A 23402-nucleotide genomic window follows, 5' to 3' on the forward strand; every position below is an offset into this window, starting at 1 on the left:
GAATACCAAGCCACATTCTCAGGGCACGAAATGACACACAAGCTAGAAGGCAGTACCTATCCTTGGGAGAGAAAGGATCAATAACCAATGGGTCTAGGTTTGGAAAGGAAGGGATGTGAAATTTTATTTTCCTCTCTTAACGGGCCCTACAGACAAAGATGCAAGAGAGCTGAATCTGGCGTGAGTATTTGCTCTTAGCTGGCTTCTGCCAGTTTTCCTAGGGTCTCCTCTATAGACTCTAGGATTCGCCAGAATTTGGCATGATTTTTCATTTATTTTAATTTCCCTTAACTATGTAAGGGAATAATGTAGCATTTTACCAGAAAATTCCTTAGAATCTCGTCAACCGCAGGAGGTTAGGAAAGTCTGAATAAAATATTTAACGACTCTCCTTTCTGAGTGACCAATTCAACCTTACACCAGTTCACTGTAGGGTGAAAACCTCTACTATTGGTTTCATTAGCCCCTGAACATTGGCCTTTAGCTGATCCATTTCCTGATTATTTGCAGAAGGGCCTGGGAATTTGCTGAGGAGATGGGGTGGTTTTTAAGAAGGGGAATTAACATTGGGTGTGGACCTTAATTTTTGTTATAAATCTGATTTCTGTTAAGAGTCCCTAAGGCTAGCCATTATAATCCTTTGTATTCTTTTTTGTAGTTTGGTCTTTCCATAGGTACCAGTAAGATAATTATTTAGGATGAGCACTCTAGAAAATTCTTTTTCAAATATAGCTAATTCAGAGGATCCATAATCTGGCCATTGATGAGTAGGATCTTAAATTCTTAATAGTGACTCAAACCAATAAGCCTTTTTTTCTGTAAGAGGCATCCCAAAGGAGAGTGCAGAGAATGCAGCCCTCGCAAAGTCCAGAAAGTTGACTTCCAGTATTAGCCTAAGAAAGCAAAAAATCTTCATGGTCACAGTTGGGAAGAATGGTATAGTGCAAATGGCATCTTTAGTTACTCTTGAGAAAGTGTGTTGCCTCCAGTCATAAACTGGCTAGTCGTTGACACTGGTCAGGTGCTCCTGGAATAGGACTTTGCCCGTACTAACAAGACAAATGAAGATTGAGATGATCCTTTATGGACCCAGACCCTTTCTGACAAACTCCCCTGAGAGCTGCCACAGTTGGACAAAAGGAATGCCACCTCACAAATTTAGAAAAGGAAAAAGGACTCTTGCTACTCTTGTTTCCATTGGACCCTGCAGCTAGAGCTCTGGGAGACTGACATGTTAAGAATTCTTTGCTTCTGCTGGTGTTTATCAGAGGTCCTAGGATCTCCCAACTGCAGAAGTCCCAGAGTGAACAGTGTCCAGTTGCTGAAGGGCCCTTCATGGTCACCAATTGCAGGCATAGAAAAATTTTCCTTCTCTTTCTAGGTTTTTTTGAGGTTGTGGGGGGGCTGGTCTATTAATTAAACTGACACAAGACAGAGTAACCAAATTTAATTTCAAAGACACAAGAGGCTCAAAGACAGCAATTAGGCTTGTAGGTTATCCTGAGCCAAAGAGAAGAGGGTAGGGGTCTGAAGTTTAAAAGGGAAGGAAGATAATTCACAGGAAGATGGGAAGAGCAAAAAGTTGGTAAACAAATATTAGTTGTGATGTACAGAGACAGTGGGACGTTGAAATGTGAACAGACATCCTGCCAAGCTCCCCTCAGCTTACCACACTTAGCTTATACTCTACAAAAGTTATCTTTGGTGATAGCTCTCTTCCTGGACCAGGCCTTCTTTGTGAAATCTTACAGGCAGATAATGGAGAAGTAAAAAGTCCTTGGTGAGTCTTTAAGGGCCTTGTTTGTTTTCAGCTCAAAATAATCAACATGCTGCATTTTGGGGAGGCTTGTTCTGTACCCCTTCTGTTGGTAGGGAATGGTTTATTTTTCTACAAAAGGCTCATATTTATCATTAAAGACAAAATCAAGTTTCTCTCTCTGAACGGAAGCTTTCCTTCTTCATGCCAGCTATTTGAGCATCTGGAACAGTTAGAGATAAGGTAGCTTCATAGAAGTTTATGACCTGCTCTCATACCAGTCATCCCTCCTAGTGGTCATTAAAGGTCCTTTATTATTTTTGAAATTATTTTTTATGTTTATTTTTGAGAGAGTGAGTGAGAGTGGGGGAAGGGCAGAGAGAGAGAGGGAGACCAAGAATCTAAAGCAGGCTCCAGGTTTTGAGCTGTCAGCACAGAGCCCTATGTGGGGCTCAAACTCACGAGCAGTGAGATCATGACTTGAGTCGAAGTCAGATCCTCCACTGACTGAACCACGTCCCGTCCTTCACTCTGAAAGTGACAGGCTTTTGTTATACTCCATTGTCCAGATCTCGCTTGAATGGTCATACCATGTGAGGGTGGCAGGAGAGTATGCATAGCAGTTCCTACCATATAGACTTAACCTTTCTGCCAAATCTCTAGTCAGGCTCTTTTTTTCTGGATGATAAGAGAGTATTAAATCTAACTGGGCATATTCAAAAACAAAAGAAATGGGCAAATTAAGTTGAGGGCTAGGTATATAGTATTTGCTCCCAAAATGAAAAGGCCCTATTTAATTCTACTAAAATATCTCTCTGGCCTCTCCTCCCATCCTGCACAATTAGCTCTTTAGACTGATGTTCCCTTAGAATGATGATTTCATCAAGTGGCTCTGAGAAGTCACAACATAAGAGACTCCGATGCTAAAATGTGCCTTGGGGTTGATTCCGTTGCTAGGTGAAAGGTATGGGAATGTCTGCTTACCCAAATTTGGTTCTGGGCTACCTCAGGGTGAAGATAGCACTTTGACCACCAAGACCATAGTGCTGACAGATTATGGACATGGTCAGAAAATGTTTGATGAGATTTGGTTGTTTGGATAGTTTGGAGGATGGTGGATCCACTGGGAGATAGAAAATTTGAGAGAACAAAAAGTCAAGAAGCATCTTGGAGGAAGTAGGGTTGAAAACACATCTCCTTTTTCACATGGCCCAGATATTTCTACACAAATATAGGGACTGGAAAAGGCTCAATTTCTAGGGCATTCCACATGTTGGGATTAAAGCGTTCTTAGAAGGATAGCTTTGCTTATTTGTGATTATCCTTGGTCATCATAATCACATGGATAGACTGTGAGAGTGGTATGCACGGACAGAGACAGGAATCTTGCCTGTCACTATGAAAGCTCTGTATTCTGGTAGGGGTAGAAGGAATGGATGTGAAATTAAGTCTGTATTCCTTCAAAGTAAATTTATGTAGGAAATTTAAGTGCAGTGATCATAAAATTTATGGTTCCAGTGTCGGTACTTTAATTTTTTTTAATGTTTTATTTATTTTTAAGAGAGTGCAAGCAGGGAAGGAGCAGAGACGGAGAGGAGGACACAGAATCCGAAGCAGGCTTCAGGCTCAGAGCTGTCAGCACAGAGCCCGACGTGGGGCTCGAACTCATAGTGAGGTGATGACCTGAGCCAAAGTTGGACGCTTAATGGACTGAGCCACTCAGGCTCTCCTCCAGTGTGGGTACTTTGAGGGAAACGGGAAAAATATTAATGACCTTGGACAACAGGTATAAACCAGGATGACTTCAAACAGAAAGGGATGTATGGCTACCTTATTTTTCAGACCATGTTATTGCAGTCAACCATCTGTAACAACAACTCTTCAAAATATTTAATAGCCCTCACTTGAAGAAAATTTAATCCTCATACTCCACCTGCTGTTTGTATTCCTGTGTTAAATAAACATTGTCAGAAGCTCCCTTTGTAGGGTAATCCTTTACATGTTAAGTTATGTAGTTGCCTGTTCTCTATACCACAGCCTAAATAGCTCTAGTACTTTTTATCCTCTCACCTTTGCTATACCTGCAACTTTAATTCTTTTGCAGACCTTTCCTAAGTTTCTTTTCTCTTTAAATGGAGCCTGAAGCAGAACTGGCTTCTCCAGATAGGTTCCAACTGAATCCTGGAAAAACAGGGCTGTTTTAGACTGACCCCACCAGGTTAAACTTTTATCAAAGTACCCTGTTGCTCACTTGTCCTACTTGAGAATAGGAGGTTGTGGAATGAATTAGGCATAGTCTGAAGTACATGGAGCATTTCTAAGTACAGTGTGGGTACCAGCTGTACTCTATTTAGGCAACATAATTTATTGAGTACTGCCCCCCACCCCCTGCCCCGACTTCTCAGTATATGAAGAACATTTAAGCAGGGCTAGATTTTGGCTTACATGGAATGAACAAACACTCAAGTGATGTGATTTAAGAAGGATCAGAAATTCAGCGGCCCCAGACCACCCCTCACCAGCCTGCTCACATTTCCAACATTAGAGACACCTCTGGGGTTTGAGGTACAGTGTCTCTAAAATGAAATCGGCCACCTGGAAAGCAAAGTGTAATAAAGCCGGTAGCAACCTCATCAGTTGGATTCAGAGCCCTAAGGAAACAAAACATAAGTTTTAATTAGAATTAGGGCCAGGAGAGGTCAGCGTGTTAGAACGCAGAGACAGGTGAGAAGTCAGAGAAGCAGTCTAGAAATTACCGAATGCAGGGCTGGGGTTGCTGCGGGGCAAGAACTGTCAGGATGCAGCTGGTGTTGCCAGGCAACCTAATGTAGTAGTTTTGCTTCAGGCTGGCCTGAGGTTAGATGCTCCAGGCAGGAAGATAGCAGTAGTCTTCTCAATGGATGGAGGTGGGAAGGAGTTTAAGGGGGAAGCGGATTTTGAATAAATTTAACAATTTATTTTCCTTTTTTAAAACACTTGGGACTATTTCCCTCTCATAAGTATTCTGACTTCTTTTGCCTTTTACATTGTCAGACTTCCAGGGAACATCAGGATATAAGTTTTTCATCTGTCCTGCCTAGCCTGGCAATCAAGAGACACTTTGTTAGGGTGAAAAGTTGTACCTTCAGGGTCTCCTTTGGCTTCCTCTACCTCTAAACCATTCTAACCAAGCCACCATTCTCTCTCATCTGCATTATTACCGTAACCTTCTGTTCATCTCCTGTTTCTACTCTGGCCTCCACCAGTCTGTTACTGATACAGCAGCCAGAGTGAGCTTAGTAAAATACACTTCCTATTGCGTTATTCTTCTGCTCTAAAGTGCTCCAGTGGCTTTCTATCAGCCTGGGAATAAGTCTTTACCTGGGTCCTCTCCATACTTCCAAATTCTTTATTTCATTGTATTACTTTAATTGACTTCTTTCTCACTCTTCTCCATTTTACACTGGCCACGTGGCCCCTCCTACAGCAGTTAACACACCGTATGTGTTTCCCCCAATCAACTTGGAGAACGTGGCTGTTAGAAGGCCCTTTCTAGACATCTGTATAACTTGGCACTCAATCCCATCATCCACCTCCTTCTATTCTTTTCTCAAAGTATACCTTCTTATGTAAACTTGAAACATGTCCTTCAATTTCCTCTTCCCTTTCCCTCATTGATTTCTTTATGACGCTTGCACATTTATTTTATTTTTTTGCTGTTGTCTGTAAACTTCACAAAAAAGGGGTCCTTTGTTCACTGCAGTATGCCAGGGCTGATGACATGAATGGATAAAGAAAGCCCAGCTAACTAACAGTCACAGAACTCCAAGGAGCCCTTTGTAAGTTGACGCTAATGACAAGGATCACAACTCTTCCTCCTCTAATATAGGGAACCTCCCCCCTCCCACCCCACGCCTGTACTCTAGTAGGTATTTAGAGCTTCAGGACCAAGACTCTGGATATATTTTGATCTATCATAGCCCGTAATACCAGTGGAAGATTTCAACTGTATCCCACCCTGCTGAGGAGAACTGACAAGAAAAACACGTATATTCCTTTAGACCACAGGACATTCTATTGTTTAGGAAAGCAGTGGCCCAGATGTGTGACCTAACTTCTTTTGTGGCAGCTTCTTTACCACATGCAGCTCCTTTGGAGTTTTTGAAAGCTTCCCTTAGACCATTCATGTGCAAATAATGATTCTAAGTGTCTTCCTCAGAGTATCAGGGAGCACTATGTAGAGCAAATTTTTGTTAGTTTTCTAAGCCATAATGACTGTGAACATCTTCTATTATAGGACTAACTTCTATGAACTCTGAATAAATCATATCCGTTTATTTGTTCCATAAGTGTTTACTGAGCATGTTCCATATGCCAGACTAAGTTCAGAAAGCTGGGATATAGCAGTGAACTTAAACAAGTCCATACGCTCAAGGGGCTCTTAGTCTAATGGGAAGAGACAGACAATAGATGCATAGACCTACTCATAACGTGCTAGGTGGTGATGAGTACTGGAAGAATAATGAAGATTAAGGGTGATAAAATGGTAAGGAGGATTTTTGTGGTTTTGTTTCTTTTTTTCCGTATTATATAGGCTCGGCAGAGAGCTGAGACAGGATGAAAGGGAGGGAGGGAGACACAGAGATACAAGGGGGAAGAGCAGTCCTGCGGGAGAAGTGCAAGTGCCCAGGGGTTGAGGGCGCTGTGGGGAAATCAGTGTGGCTGGAGCAGGAGTGAAGGAGGAGTGGGAGGGCAGCTCTGAAAAGTAATAAGGTAGAATATCTTGGAGGCCTCAAAAGCCATGGTAAAAACTTTGGATTTTTCTCCAAAAAAAGGAAGGTCATGGAGGGTTTTGAACCAGAGGAATGATGCGATTGATTGTAAGGTTTGCAGTGTTAATGAGGTTGCTGCCTTGGAGATGATTATTGAAAAGATAGAACACAGTTTGTTGATCAGGCTGAGAGAGGGCACATGAAGAAGAGAGGATTTGAGGATGGCTCCATGTGCAGGCTTTAGCTGTTACTTGAGTCCCTTGGAGTTACTATCTAGAGTACCATAAACTAGATGGCTTATAAACAACTACTTTATTTTTCATTTCTTGTGACTGGAAAGTCCAAGGTCAGGTTGCTTACTGATTCAGTGTCTGGTGAGGACTTACTTCCTAGTTCACAGAAAGCTGTCTTTCTGTCTTGTCTCTGTGTCTTCACATGGTAGAAGTATAGTGGGGGCTCTTCAGAGTCTCTTTTTTAAAAATAATTTTTTTGAATTTTTTAATTTGTTTACATTAAAAAATTAAGTTTATTGAATTTGCGAGAGACTAAGACAGCATGAATGGGGAGGGGCAGAGAGAGAGGTAGAGAGAGAGTCCCAAGCAGGCTCTGCGTTGCCAACACAGAGCCTGGCGTGGTGCTTGAGCTCATGAAACCGTGAGATCATGACCTGAGCTGAAATCAACAAGAATCTGATGTTTAACCCTCTGGGGCAACCTAGGGGACCCCAGAGTTTCTTTTATAAGGACACTAATCCCATTCATGAGGGCTCTGCCAAAGGCTCTGCCTCCAAATATTGTCACATTGGATATTAGGTTTCAACATACAAATTTGTGGGGGGCACAAATCTGCAGTCTGCAGCAGCAGCTTAAAAGTATGCAATTTACTGAAATGTGAAAGCCTGCAGAAGGATAGGCTGGAGAGGGACACACGAAAGTCTCAGTTATAGACATAATCACCTTAGGGTCCTGGTCTGGTCCTGCCTCAAGGGGCCATATGCATTGGTATAACTTTTTCAAAATTGTCTAGCCTCCCTCCACTGCTGTGAGTGTTTCAGTATATTTTATTTCCCGTATGTTTTGAATGTCCCAAATGATCAGATTTCTGAAAATTCTGATTTTGAGATCAGGAAGCTTTTCTCTTCCATTACCTGTAGTGACAATTAGAATAACCAGTGTACTTCAAGAATGAGGACAAAATGAGTAATTGGGTTGTTTTAAGGCATTGTGAAGTGTTTTTTGCTCAAGGGTGTTGGTCATCTTAAACCTTATACTGTTGTATGAATGTCAACCATTCATCTGCTGGCTCTGTGTTCTATAAAAAAGATGTATATTGTCTGTTTGAATTTAGATCTTCCATACCCCAATACTACTCTTTGAAGTTGCAAGGAAGCTCCCTGGGGTGAAAGAAGAGAAATTAAAATCTAGTTTGTGAAGAGTATGATGCAGGGATTTTTTAGATAGTCTTGCCTTGAGCATCGTGCCAATCAGAATTATTAATGTATTTAATTTGCCGTTAAATTCATTTTTTTTCCAGGAGAACGTTTCCAACAAGTAAAAAACTGACTCCTGTGCTCATTCATGGCATTATTCAGCCAGGTTTTGAATATGAGCTCTTACTTACCCTCTTAATGAAGTGAGTGCCCCTCTGTTGCCTCTCAAAAGTTCAAACTGAGGTTGACATTGCCAAGTGGAACAGGATGGATGGAGTTGATGGTGTCAGCACTGGAGGTGGATAAAATTGTTGGCAGCTTCCAGAATAGGATACTGTCTCCAAAGTGTTTTGAGTTCCTTGTTGAAAGACCTTGAATAATTTCCATGTATTACTTTTATTATGGCTAGAACTCTATAAGGTAATCTGGTCTGCTATCGGCAATGACTCCTTTCATTGTAAATTTTAAAGAGGTGTATTTTAAAGTGATAATGAAATAATTTTAAACTATCCTTCCTTTAAAATATTAGAAAAGCTTTTCATGTCTTCATGTTAGCTTCATGTCACATGACAAACATCGATCAAGTATTAACTCCTCACCGAGCTAAATGCTAAATGATATATATTCATATTCTATCTTCACAATACACATATAAGCCAAGGACCACTTGGTTCAGAGGAGAGTCACCTTCCCACTTCAGACAGAGGAAAATGGGGAATAGTAATCAAATTATTTCCTCAACTTGGTACATCAAAGTACATGGTAGAACCAGCTTTGTGCATCGTGTATATGGTAGAGCCAGGTCGTTTGTTTTGAGAGTTTTTCATTACCACACTGAAGGGCCCTTGCATGATGGTTTTTAAAAGACGTCGAGGAGTTGCTTCAGGAGTAGTATTAGATAAAAAACTACTAGAGTTACTAATGATTTATTTTAGGAATGTTCTCACTAAGGTAACTCCTTGAAAATTGATTTCCATATCCATATGGGCTTTCTTAGAGCAATTTATAGAATAGGGTTTTGCCTATGTCAGCTGTGCAGCTAGAGTCATGTGAGTGAATGAATGAATAAATGAATGAATAAAAAATACTGTTTGGGCCTATTTGTCTAATGACCACTATATGTGCAGCAGTATGCATGGCCTTGCCAAAATTCTTCATAGCTATTTTGATCTCCGTTTTATTTCATTTGGTTTTTTCTCATTGCTTTGCCAATGTTTTATTTTTTATTTGAAGTATAGTTGACACACGTTACATTAGTTTTGAGTGTACAACCTACTGATTTAACAAGTCAGCATGTTATACTGTCCTCACCACAAGCGAAGTTGCCATCTGTCATTATAAACATTATTACAGTACCATTGACTATATTCCCTGTGCTGTACTTTTCCCTATGACTGACTCATTGCACAGTTGGAAGCCTGTACCTCCCACTTGCCTTCACCCATGTTGCCAATCCTCCCACCCCCTTCCCCTCTGGCAGCCATTATTTCTCTGTATTCATAAGTCTGTTTCTGCTTTTTGTTTTTTAGATTCCACATGTAAGTGAAATCATATATTTGTCTTTGTCTTTGACTTATTTCACTTAGCATAATACCCTCTAGGTCCACCCATATCTTTGCATATGGTAACATCTCATACTTGTTTATGACTGGGTAATATTTCTGTGTGTGTGTGTGTGTGTGTGTGTGTGTGTGTATACCACATCTTCTTTATCCACATCTTCTTTGTCTGTTGAGGGATGCTTAGGTTTCTTCAGTATTGTGGCTACTATAAATAATGCTGTAATAAACATAGGGATACTTATATATTTTTGAATTAGTGTTTTTATTTTCTTTGAGTAAATTACTGGATAATATGGTATTTCTAACTTTTTGAGGACCCCTGTACTGTTTTCCACAGTGGTTACACCAATTTATATTCCCACCAACAGAGCATGAGTGTTCCTTCTTCTTCACTTCCTTACCATCACTTATTATTTCTTGTCTCTTTGATTCTACCCGTTCTGATAGGTGTAAGGTGATTAACCTCATTGTGGTTAAGATTTGCATTTTCCTGATGATAGTGATATGGAGCATCATCTCATGTATCTGGTGGCCATTTGTATGTTTTCTTTGGAATAATGTCTATTCAGGTCCTCTGCCCATTTTTAATTGGATTACTTTATTATTTTTGGTGTTGAGTTGTATAAGTTCTTTTTTTTTATGTTTATTTATGAGAGAGACAGAGAGACAGAACATGAGTGGGGGAGGGGCAGAGAGAGAGGGAGACAGAGGATCCAAAGCAGGCTCCAAGATCCGAGCTGTCAGCACAGAGCCGGAAGCGGCGCCCGAACCCATGAACCATGAGATTGTGACGTGAGTCGGAGTCTGATGCTTAACCAACTGAGCGACCCAGGTACCCCAAACAAGTTCTTGATATATTTTGAATATTAACCCTTTATGATCTCCGTTTCATGGAAGAGTAATTAATTAAATGACTCATATAGTTGCTGTAGTAGTACAGGTTATTTCACATGAGAATCTGGTTTTCTTTCTTTCTTTTTTTTTTTTTTCTTTTTCCCTGAGGTATTTGGTTTTTGGTCTGAAAATTGGCTCAGCTATGTAAACCAGGAGATGGATCTTGACTTTTTATTGGAGCAGCTAACATCATTGACGGAACAACCTTAACCTTCAATAACTTCAGTTGTATAGATCAGGATGCCTGACACTCAACACTCTTCATTTATGTGGGATTACATTTGGTTGTGGAGGCCTGTCTAGTGCATCATAAGATGTTTAGCAGTATACCTGATCTCGACACACTAGATGCCAGTAGTTCCCAGCACTTGTGACACCAAAAATGTCTCTAGACATTGCCAAATGTCCCCTGGGGGACAAAGATTATCCTGTGGTAGAACCAGTGAAACTTTCAACAGTGGCGTTACTACAGGTTACCAGGGACCATTAATGTCTCATCTTCTTCCAAGGAGGAGGACTGACTGAAAAATAAATAATAAGTATTCTATCTCCTCAATCCCATCTTAGAGTGTACTTCCTCAGCTCACTTCTGGCTCCAATCTTCTTAGGTCTGGTTCCTCAAGAAACAGTTTCTTGGAGGAGGAATTGTGTGCAGAAGGTTGGTGCCCTTGATAGTACTTGTGAGGAAGTGGAGCAGGCAGGACAAGGCAGAGGAAGAAGTGAACTGTGATGTCACACTAAAGGTCTGAGTCCCACTGGGGTCTTCAGAGCTGATAAGGTCCTGTGGTACTGCCTTGCACAATGCCGTTGTACAGCGAAGGGGCTGGGCTATTAAATCCCTGTGTAAACCACTCTGGATGATTACAGAGAGGAGATGAGACTGTAGGTAAGGTGGCTCTCCTTAGTTGAGGGCATTCTCTGAAAAAAGGCTAACTGAAGTGTCCTCAACTGCCAAAGGTTTGGCTTCTGGGAATGTCTCCGTACAGAAAGGGATAGCTGAGCAGCACACTCAAACATGCACTATAGTCCATTAATAATGGAAAGCAAAATTTCCAAAGATAGAGATTCCACCTAATTTCACTAGCATGTGGTAGTATCTCTATCAGTCTCTTATTCAATGATTTTTAGCACTCAACAATTCATCACTCACAAATGTCAAACTTCACATATGATGAGATATGAGACACCACAAATTATTAATGTGTATTATTTCCAGAGAATTTTTGGTGTATGTCTATGACCATGCATTTCTCAGGCATTTTGATTTTTGCCAATCAGAACATAGATATTACCTAAAGGAGCATTTTGACAAAGGGACTTCATTAACATCTAAAAACTTTATTCAAAGTTTGAATGGATTCTTCAGGTATCTAGTCTTATGGTACTTAATAAAGAGTATTACAAAGCTGAAAACTCCCTGGCACATCTCTCATGTGATTTCATCATTTGCCATTGTTAAACAGTAAACATGGCAAAACCAAAAAGTCACTTAAAGCACTTTGTTTTTTGCCAATGATAATGGCAACCCAAATTTAAGCAACTATTTACAATAATGAATTGTGGCTTCTTAGCCAAATAAGCCAGATTTCCCCAGCAAAAGCACTGCCATACCACGTTGGGTGTATGAACTTTAAAGCTCTGACAAAAGTTAATGTATTCCAATAGTTTTCTTAAACTTTGTGGCTATAAAGTCATCCTGCTTGTATGGCTAGCTTAACATAATTAGTTGCATGTTCTATTATAAGCCAGTGTTTTGAGAATATTAACATCCTAAAAATATTTCTATGATGAAACTTGCTGTATTACATGACATAGCCCACATTTTTCCTGGGAGTTGGAGTTTTTCCTGTGTGTGTGTGTGTGTGTGTGTGTGTGCGCGCGCGTTTACGTTTTCAATCAATCTGGCTGCTTATTGTGTCTGCGAAAGGCAAAAACAATTGTAGTGGTTTAAAAATATATATTGGCAAAGACACCAAGGAAAAGGTAACTTTCTATACTTTAAATATTTCAAGTTAAACTTTTTTTGGGTTTTCTAATTAACACTTTTATTACTATCTTAATCTTTAATACAGTAATAATGATAACAGTAATAAAAATCTATAGATGATGTTGGCTAATTTTTCATAAAGTTTATTTTATTTTATTGTTAAATTGCCATGAATGTAGGAATAAATAATTTCATTTCTTCAAACTAAATAGCCTAAGTAACAGCAACCATTTAAAGAAGCATAACTATGTGTACAAGATCTCATGCTATCTCAATGCATAGAAGTTTTTCTTTTTGAATTCTTTGAAATTTATCTAAATGCTTTTATTGGACAGTTTATAGAATTCTTGGTTTAAAAACTATTTTTCTTGATTTCTTCAGTTTTTCTCCTTACATGTGTTTCATCCCACTTTTGTTTCTATTACCATCCATGTTTCATAAACTGTTCACACAATCTGTGTTAATCTGTATTTTCAGTCCTCATACACAATTGGATTTATAATACAGTTATGGATTTATATTGAAACAATCCATGAATAAATATTAAGTATGTATGTACACATTTATTGCTTAAGACACATTGAAAAATGGAATTTATTTAACAGGGAAATGAATTCCAGTGATGGAGATGCTAAGAGCCTCATTAAAAAAATAATTGATAAATTTAGATCTCATATTGTTCATCATTCTATATTTCAATCTGCTGTTATGGAAGATAATCTTATGTAATGTTCTTATGCTTTTTTGTAACTACTTTTATTTAAGTGCTCATAACATTTACATATTTCAAGAAGGAATTCATGTTGAATTATGCTTTATATCTGCACTGATGCCCAGCATTAATTTTCCATTTAGTACCTAGGACAAATATTAGCATGCATACATCAGGAGAGTGTTTACATTTTTACATCTTGTTCTTAATCTCTGTTAAACATTGACTGAATGCAGTCGGGGACAAAGTACTGGATATATTCCCCTTTTCCTTTTGGCTGTCAAAAATTATTAAAAGGTAAGTAGAGACCTTCTTTTAGTTTGTAAATTAAGATATATTGTTCATAAAGTTGGAGGTGACTTAATGGTACATTACAAACTTACTTGTACCATATTAGAAATTAAATTCTTCTTAAACTGCCAGAGATCGCCTTTGAGTGAGCACTGGGGCATGGATATTCTGAAAGAAGGGTTTCAGATATCAACTTTGTTGATTCAGTCCATCCTGGAAAGGCACCAGAGAGAGAAATGTCGTTAGATTGTTCCAGAGGACCAAGGTTTCTGTTGATACCTATCCTACCAGTGAGAATGCTGTATGTATTTCTGACTATGTTATGGTAACAGGGAAATATCTGAGAAATAACAAATCGCAGAATGTGGAGAGTTTAATGTTACCACAAAATGCAACATGTGCATATTTCATATGGGATGAAAAAAAATAGATTCTTTGTAAAAGTGGACATCTAATTTACGCTCCCTTAAAAAGTTCAACTTAATTTCAAAAGAAAATCTTACAATTTCCTGATTCATACTTCTCATCTGTGTAGTGGGAGCATTTGATTTGGCTGGTGTAGCCGTTCTCAGTGGGAAGAATACTGACTATGAAACAGGATATGTCAATATTATAAAGACTTTATTTACACATAAAATTACTCCTCAGGAAATGAAGTGAGTGCAACATATAAAAATCTGTCAGGAAATTTCTCCTGTGGATGGTGGTGTTTTCTTAGAGGGGAAAAAAAAGCAGGATTTGTAGAGCGAATAATAAGGAATCATCTGTCACCATCAGGAGGATAGACTGTATGTATAGAAGTCTCCCATATATATTTTATGTGTAAATATATAAAATAAATACATGAACACACCCCATTAAGATTTCAGAGAAACCCTCATCAAAATATGCCTTCCATTTAATTTTATGTAAGATTGAAAAATGTAAGTAAAGCAGCCCATTTATGTTCTACATAAAAGAATGGTTCATTATTTCACAACCTTAAGCTCAATAGTTTGTGGTATATTTAATCTCATCCTAAAGAAAACTAGAAAAGGAGCCAGGGAACTTAGTTGGGTAACCTTAGAATGTCATTTAATCTCTCTTTCAGTTCTGCCTACCTCACAGGGTAGCTTCACAGATGAAATGTGGATAGAAAAGTGCTTTAGAATAATAAAGCAACATATAAATGCAAGATAGTATTCCTTTTGTTGTTGTACTATGAAAGCGAACCATTAGAAATCTGATGCCAAATGTGGGCATACATTCAGCATATAACATGGCTTTTTGAATGCCTTGTTCTGGATAATACATCTTTTGTTTTCACCAGTATCATACATGACTCCACATTAAACAGGATACACTGAGCTCAGTAACATAGACCTTTTAATGCTATAAAAATAAATTCAAACTATAGACCTATTTAAAGACTATGTTGCTAACTTCTGCAGACTACTTAAAAAAAAAAACTTGTATGTTCCTTGGAACATATACGTCATTTATCAACTCTTAGATACTCACTGTAAAAAAAATTGCTGTGCCCCCATTCCCCCTGCTCTCAGAAAGTAGCATGCAGTTCCCTGTGCCACTAAAGTGTGAGCTTACTATGGGTGCAGATTCTTGTTTGGTTGGTTTATTTCCACATATCTGATAACTATAATAATGCTGCTAATATGTATTGGATAGATGAAATTTCAAACTTACTTTTCTGGTTAGATGTAAGCTCATTTATTCATTTAACAAAGAGCGTTTGAGTGTTTAGTGTGTGTCCATTCTAATGACTGAAGATTTATAATCAAAATAGGCTTAGAAGTAGGCAAAGTGGTACTTCTAGATATATTTTAAGATAAGTCTCTACAGAGTGTTATAGGATAATAGAAATGAAATTACTGTGTTTGAGGAGATCAGAAGAGTCTGGAGTAGATGACAAATAGATTCTTAGATAATGACTAAGAGGTTTTGTTGAGAATAATAACTGAGTATTAATTGAAGTAATAAGAATGTTGAGACGCAATTCTTCATGGGTCTCTTGCATTTTTGTATGTATTATTAGCAAGGCATTGATTAAATTTCTTTGAAAATGTCTTTGCAAGGTGTTTGTCTGGCAAACAACCTTGGGAAACAGAGCAAAGGGCAGGCATGCTAACTGCCCAACTGTGAAATACTCAGGTTCCCCCAAGCACCGCTCATGTCATGCTCAGGGAACCAGTGAAAGAAAATGTTGATGCTCTGATGCTCGGACTGGTACTAATGTGAATAATAAATTTTTTGTCTCAGATTCAAGAGTTGAATATCTTCTGCCAGCACCCATAAAATTGTGACAGAGTTGCTTATGAGCTAGTATGTAGGGTAAAATCTTACTCCTTCAAAGGTTGTGACAGTTTGTTAACGAGGATGGAGTATAGAGGAAGACATAACTTCCTGAAAGAGGAAGAATGAAAACTTTTCTGATGAATTAAAGGGATTTGAGGGAAGAAAATGGAAGTTAATAATGAACAAATTGACCAGATTTTATAGTCAATTGAGCAAAATAGGGTCTGCTGTTTTATTGCTTGTTAATGATGAGAAATTGGGAAGATGGTTGCAGCCTGGTTTCCAGGAAGCAGGTTCAAGGGTTGAGCGGTGCCTTGATTATGTTAACTTTCTTAGGGGCAGGAAGGAACTTCCTTCCTGGTGGACAGTCTCAGGTCCACCCATTGTAACAGCTAGCACTAAGATAAACACTGTGTGGGCTGAAGATTCTCTTCCCTCTTTCCATCAACAGTTACTAGGAGTAGAGAAGAAATAAATTGGGACAATGTTATGAAAAGAAATTGGGTGAATCATAAGAACTTCGGTTCAGTTGGGAGTTGAGGGTATGGGGTAAGCAATGATTGTGATAGAGGAATAGCAGTAACTGCACCTTTTTACAACTTAGCCTGTCCTGCAATCTGTCATGGAAAACTTAGATATAATTGGAGATGACAGCAAAAGATCTCTGAGTCTGTGAGTCCTGGCTGCTCTACAGAAACTTTGGCCCTCTTGGAGAGATTTGGCTGGGGTTCCTGTAAGGAACCATAGATGAATCAGTCATTGACTAGTATGGGGGAATCCTACTGTCCCAGATTGTGTTTATAGTGCTGAAAGGTAACATATTGGAGAATGAGAAGGGAGCCAAAGAATTCTAGATAAATTTTATCATTAGCCTTGCCACTTTGCAAAACTCCCTTAGCCAATATATTGTGACTAGATAAAGAGTTAGGAGATGTGGATCATGTGCAAGTCAAGCCCATGCCAGCCAGTGGGAACAAACCCCTCATTATCCTGCTGGAAACCAATGCAGTTGTGGATGCTGAGTGCAGGGGTTTCCTAGGTTAAAATCCATGGTGTTAGTAATGATGATTTTTTAAAATTTTTTTTAATGTTTATTTATTTTTGAGAGGGAGACAGACAGAGCATGAGTGGGGGAGGGGCAGAGAGAGAGGAGACACAGAATCCGAAGCAGGATCCAGGCTCTGAGCTGTCAGCATAGAGCCCAACGCGGGGCTCGAACTCATGAACCATGAGATCATGACCTGAGCTGAAGTAGGATGCTTAAACGACTGAGCCACCCAGGTGCCCCAGTAATGATGATTTTGATGTGTAATGTAGTACTTTGTGTGGTTTCCAAACATTGCAAGTTCATCTGATTGAGCTGGTGAGCAGCTAGTATGCTGCCCAAAATAGAAAGTAAAGATGCCTTACTGCTATGGAACTAATCTTTCCCTCTGTGCCCCTGGATCATTTCCAGTCTTCTTCCTTCATCTGCTTTAAGGAAAAAAATGATTATTAGTTCATGGAGATCATCCATCTGAGTATGCTGGGGAACTTTGGGGAGAGGGAGGACTCAAATATTTTTGGCTGTCATCTAAAGGTGTCAGCGTCCTACTCAATCTCATGGGTGGGAGTCCTGTTTTCAATTGATGAGGTTCCCAATGGGAAAAGAGAATCAAAGTAACCTTTTGGGTGGGGCTGTTGAGGCCAATGCAATGTATTGTTGATTCCACATCTGAACATACAGTAAGAGTTGACATATGATGGGATTGTAGTTGTCTGTCCCGTAAGTGCTAGAGGGGATCACCTCAGTTAGGAAGAGCTGCATGTAGTGAAGTGAAGATACGCTTGGGAATCCCTGAATCCTTCTGACCAAAGACAGGCAGCATCCACTTAGAGGTGCTGCTTAGGAATTTGTACTTCTCACTGCCCTGACAGAGCTACCAGTTATCTTTTGAAAATCAGGTATTACCTTGCTATTGAGCTCTTGCTGAAATTGGACACCTGAGTCATGGCACATTGTGACTCTATGGCCTATTTTCATTTTGGAAATGACTAACAAGGTAGTACAACCTCAACAGGCCTCACTAATCAAATAGAAATGGTATATTCAAGAAAGTGGTAAGCCTGTCCCCAGTGCAATCTCAGCTTTACACACAAAAAGTAGCAGTTGCCCTCTGCTGCCCACCCTGCTGCGTAAAGCAAAGCTACTGATTCAGTGGCACCCTTCTATTTACAGTGCTTTTCCAGAGGCCTTGGCCTGGTTGGATGATATTTTGGCTAAGCTGAAACCTGATGATGTGCATAGGGCTGCTGTGGTTTCACAACCTCTGTAACAGTTGTGCAGAACTAAAAATGAGTGTGATCATCCTGCCCACTCAGAAGAACTTGAGGATATTCCTTTTTTTTTTTTTTTAACTGACTTTGGGGTGTGGTCAGTGCATTAGCTTATTTGCCATTTGGACATGTATAGACTGAAAACTCAAAGACAGATCTTTAGGTGCTCTGAATTGTGTTGATTGAATCACACGAGGCCCACATTCTAATATCCCCTAGAATCACATTGCTGATCAACTTCCATCACCTGGATTACTGTCATTGCTATCTGGATGGATCATAGTAGTGGGCATGGCAACATATCCACCATCATAAAATGGACAGAAAGTAAACAACTCTTAGCTTCTGGTGCAGAGTCTCTACTGCATAGGATTTATACAGCTGGTTGGGTCCAGGACCCTTCAGAGGGGGAGGGGGCATGGCTGAAGTCAATACTGCTGGCTGGCTTTATCCTACTACTTATAGTTTTGTTGAGAGTAGCCTTAATTAAATTTCTCATGAGATAAATTGAACAGGTTTGGTCCCAGGTTCTGTTCATAACTGCAGAAGCCAACAGAGTGGCTTACTTATTGGGAAAATTTGCCATAAATCAAGATGGTATAAAAATGAAGAGTGATTACTATTGGGAAGTAATTCTCCATACATGTCTTAAATTTCTGTATGTCTACAAGCGGAGTTACAATTGCCTTGATTCCAACCTCTCTTCAAGAATTTTTGTATTGAAGGGGGTGCTTGGGTGGCCCTGTCGGTCAAGTGCCTGACTCTTGATTTCGGCCCAGATCATGATCTCATGGTCGTGGAATTGAGCCCCACATTGGGCTCTGCACTGGGACCCTGGGCATGGAGTCTGCCCAAGATTCTCCCTCTCCTTCTGCCCCTCCCCCACTTTCATGCACTCTCTCTCTCTGTCTCTCTCTCTTTCGGAAAAAGTATTTTTATACTGGGAACACTTTTTTGTTTTTTTGGAACAGCGTTACATGCTAGAAGTCTTCTGGAGCAAAGGCTAAGTGTCCTTAAAGTCTTAGAGATAATGTCTTCCTGCAGAGCAAAAGGTAGGCATGCTCATAGTTAAGTATAACAAACATGTTTACCTCTATAGCCATGAAAAGATCATGCTTACCGCCTATTACTAAAGGTTCAGGTTCACTGTGCTTGGGGTTCCTTTCCTGTAGTGCAACCCATTGCTTGTGCAAGTGTCACTTCATCTTCTTTGCTTCTCCCTGTAGGATTTGGAGCTTGAGGAACCAGCACAAAGGCTAATCCTCTAGCTGTTGCTTTTGCTATGAGTGTTGTGAGTAGTAAGCTTTTTTAAAATTTTTCCTCTGACTCAGGTGTCTTGTGCCTTCCACCAGCATCCATGCTGCCTCATTAGATAGCTTACAAGCAGGCTAAAATTTCAGATCCTTAACTATCCTTCACAATTAGTAACTATAAAATATTTACCTGTAATGTAAATGGTCTAAAGAGTTGAAATTTATTTTTGTCCATATAAAATATAAAATGATTGCTTCTTATTGGCATGGAGTCGTTATTTAAGCAGTGATTGAAAGATACAGGCTACTTCATTATTTTTGTTGATTTACTTTTGGTTTTGTTTGGTCTTGAGTTTTCAAGTTTGCCATGCTCCTCTGCATCAAGCTTGCTGAAAGGCAAGGAGCATGGAGGGATATACATTGGATATTTCATCCAATTGATTGGAATTTGTTCAGATATAACTGTTACATAGGGGAGAAGCGTAGTCCATTCCTTCGTCCATACAGAAGAGAAACGGATTTGGTGGAAAATGTTTTCCACAGATGGAAGGTATTTCTAAGCAGCAGAAACCTCATGTATACAGACATGAAAGGGTGGAAGACATGATTTTGCCCTGGCTAAAATCAGAGGATGCATGAAGTAGAGACAGTGGTAGAAGATGAGAGGCTTGTCATAAATCATTTTACCTTAGACTGATGGATTGCTCTCAAGGTGACTGCTGGATGCTGAAAGATTTTTTTAGTCATGGAAAAACAAGATGAGAAACACTACCTAGGAAGCTATAGCAACAGATTGGATGAGAAAAAAAAATGACAATTTTAATGAAGCCAGTGACAGAAGAGATTCACCAGCATAATCAAAAAGTAATTACTGAGCACAGTCTAAGTGTTATGCATTGTGCTGGGTGCTGGGTATATGCCAAAATAAAATAGTTAATAAATGGGCCACTTAGATATAAGTGGTAAGAAAGAAGGTGAAGAATAGCATGTGGTGGGAGAATGTCTGAAGAGAGGCATGAGGTGGGGGAAAATAATGAGATCGGTCATGAATCACTTCTATATACTTGGACAGCACTTAGGTGAGTTTGTCCAGTAGACATTGTTTATGTGTAGCCGAAGCTCCTTACAGAAATCAATACAGAGATAGTAATGACTAGAAAAGGGCTAAAGATCATTGAGAGAGGACTCTCACATCATACATATTCAAGTGTTAATGGGTTTTATTTATTTATTTGTTTATTTAATTAATTTTGCTGTTAACAAGGAGAACACATTTTAATTTTGTTCAGATTTCTCAGATTCACTGATAGAGGGAATACATATCCATGCTTACACAAAACAATATTATATTCAAGAAGAAATCTAATATCAAGTGAGCTGATATTCTGCTTTTGCTATGGGATAGAGACAGTCTGCCTTGTAGGAATGGAGGTCTCAGTCTTGGATTCCCCATGAGAAGATTTACAAGATTTATTTGTGCTTATGCTCAAATAAAGGCAGCTAGAAGGAAAGTAGCCAGCACAAAGCAGTTTTATTAAAGGAAAACACATTCCTAAGGTGGGAGAGGTGGTGGAACCAGGAGGTGGAACCAGCCCCCAGGTTGTTATTGGATTGGATATTATGGGGGCTCTCTGGGCTAGGGGAGTGTTGTGAGGTACAGTGGGATGGTCTCTAATGGAGGCTGTTTCTAGTCATTTGGAGGGGGAATTTTTAACCCTATGAGGTTTGTGGAATCATCATATCATTTGTCAGGCAGGGCTGTATACGTGCAGTGCAAATGCATTATAATGAGTGTAGAGGTTCTACTGGGGCTGAGCTGGATGAGGAGAGGACAAGTTTGTACCTGTGGCTCTTTGGTCTGTCACTCCTGAGGTCTTAGAAGCCATCAGATCAGGATGTTGTGCTCCCCCGCTTTAAATGTGTAGTTTATTTGTCAACATCCTTGGCTCCAGCTCCTGTCTCTATCATTCCTCTTCAAGGAATTGGGACTCTGCCTCAGGGCATTCTCTCCACTGCTCATATCTAGCTTCTACCTAACACTGAAAAGGCTGTACTTGGTAGAGGTTCCTACTTCAGTTTTTTCAGATTGTTGCTTCTGTTAGCTACACAGTGTTGTAAAGGAGTGTTTTAAGTTTTTTAATTGCATTTGGCATGTTGTTACCACCTTAAAAAAGACTGTGTTTCTTGTGGTTGTTAAAACATTGCTGTTGAATATAGAAGTACTCTTCATCCATGTATATATACTCCAAGCTAATTGCTGTTGAAGGTGCAGGTTCAGGAAAAAGCAGGAATGAAAAAACATGGCTTAAGATTGGTCGGTTTTGTTTGTTTTTTATTTCTGCTGTTTAAGGACTGAAGGTAACAAAAAAGAATGAGCTTCTGTTATTCCACTTTTCCATGCCGTCCTTGTCATTTATTGCCTTGAAATTATGGCCACTGTAAATGAGACTTGGTTTCATGGTTGCCTTCCAGAACTGAGCTTAAAGATGAGGAGCCCCATGCTTCCCTTACAACCTGCTCAGAGGATGTAGAGAGGAGAATTCTTTTCCTTTTTAGTGTAATTTTTGCTCATTAAATTGCCCAGTTTAATGGAAATGTTGAGGTGGTATGTAAACATTGTAGCAGGGATTTTCGGGGTTCTTTTGCTGAGTTAACACACAATGCCAATAAGAGAACATATTGGCTATGGCCCTAAAAGGGCCAATGAGCAATTTTCTGTGTCAGAAAACAAACTGGGTTCTGCATCCAGACCACTTGACCAGTATATGTCGATGATTGCTACAAGGACAGAGTGAGACAATACACATTGGTTGGCCCACATCCATCATCCCTATTGAAAGGCAAGACAAAAACAACTCTGAAGTACAGGTCCTGCTGATTTTGATGGATTCTATCAGCTATCTATTGAAGAAATTGATGGTAGTTGCCCACACTTAACATAGCTTAGAGATTCTAGGGAATTATTATCATTTTAACTGTGATATGACATTGAGAAAGGCAGTTCCTATTTTTCTTGTTTTAAACTGTCTTTTTATTTTTTTAAATTTATTTTTAAAGTGTATTTATTTTGAGAGAAACAGAACGTGTGAACAGGGGAGGGAGAGAGCAAGGGAGAGAGAGAATCCCAAGCAGGCTCTGCACTGCACTGTCAGCACAGAGCCCGATGTGGGGCTCCATCTCATGAACTGTGAGATCATGGCCTGAGCAGAGATCAAGAGCCAGATACTTAGTTGACTGAACCACCCAGGTGCCCCATAAACTAGTGACTTTTTAAATATGTGTCCGTAGTACTTGGTTTGGGCCAGAGGTTCTAGAGTCTAGGCCTTCTGCCATTTCAGATTTGGGCAAAAGGTGGAACAGTATTACACTAGGTTAAACTAGGTGTTCCCAGTGGAATATTGAGGGTTTAGACCCTACTGGAGTGGCTCTGTACTTCGGGAGCTATGTTTAGGTGCTGGTTGTGCTGTGTGACACAGAAAATAAATAAGCAGCATACCTTTTTGTCTAGTCTCAGCTTTTCTGGGCATAGGCCAGAGAACCACAACCACATTCCTCAAGTTCAAGGTATGGAGTGTGGCATCTTTAAGACTGTGCTTGGTAGAAGTATGTTAATACAAAGAAACACTTTTGTAATGAATTCTAACAATAGTAAATTTTATCAACACACAGAGAGTCACTCAACAAATTTGCTCTATAAATCCTTATTACCTTTTCCACAGTTCTATTTTAGAAATTAATCTTTGCAGTTTTCATCTAATGACTGGATATTACTGAGCTAGAAGAAAAAAATGATCTCGTGTTTTGATAATACAAACTTGATATTTGGATTATAGCACTGTGTTGAATTTAGCTTTCTGGGGTGAGAACTTTCTATAACAAAGTGTAATTGTTTGATTTTTCAAATAAGCAGGTTTGATGATCTAACTGTTACCTATTTGTCTTGCCTTGTATTTTCCATTTCAGGAAACATCCCAGTTATCTGGACTCCCTGAGTATGTTAAAATAGTAGAAGTTGGACCTAGGGATGGATTGCAGAATGAAAAGGTAGTTTGATACTAGTTTAACATAGTTATTCCAAATGCTAAATCAAAATATTTATTAAGATTCTGAAGACTTAGATGGGTTTCATATATTATACGATTGTGTTTGTCCTCAATTG

The 23402-nt window shown here is 39.4% G+C and overlaps 1 protein-coding gene across 5 annotated transcripts in view; it reads left to right on the forward strand.

The window, feature by feature from the left end:
• HMGCLL1 (3-hydroxymethyl-3-methylglutaryl-CoA lyase like 1) overlaps window positions 1-23402 on the forward strand; it is a 189056-nt gene that overhangs the window by 21948 nt on the left and 143706 nt on the right. For 3 of the 5 annotated variants that reach the window (XM_027057545.2, XM_015070139.3, XM_053222664.1), the window contains exon 2: window positions 23207-23287. The exons of 1 other annotated variant lie outside the window; for it this stretch is intronic. In XM_027057545.2, the coding sequence (XP_026913346.1) occupies window positions 23207-23287 (81 nt within the window). Of the gene's footprint in view, window positions 1-13304; window positions 13389-23206; window positions 23288-23402 lie in introns of those variants that run through there. One more of the 5 variants, XM_053222662.1, reaches the window with a different exon arrangement.

Source organism: Acinonyx jubatus, chromosome B2 (genome assembly GCF_027475565.1).
Source record: "Acinonyx jubatus isolate Ajub_Pintada_27869175 chromosome B2, VMU_Ajub_asm_v1.0, whole genome shotgun sequence".
NCBI lineage: Eukaryota > Metazoa > Chordata > Mammalia > Carnivora > Felidae > Acinonyx > Acinonyx jubatus.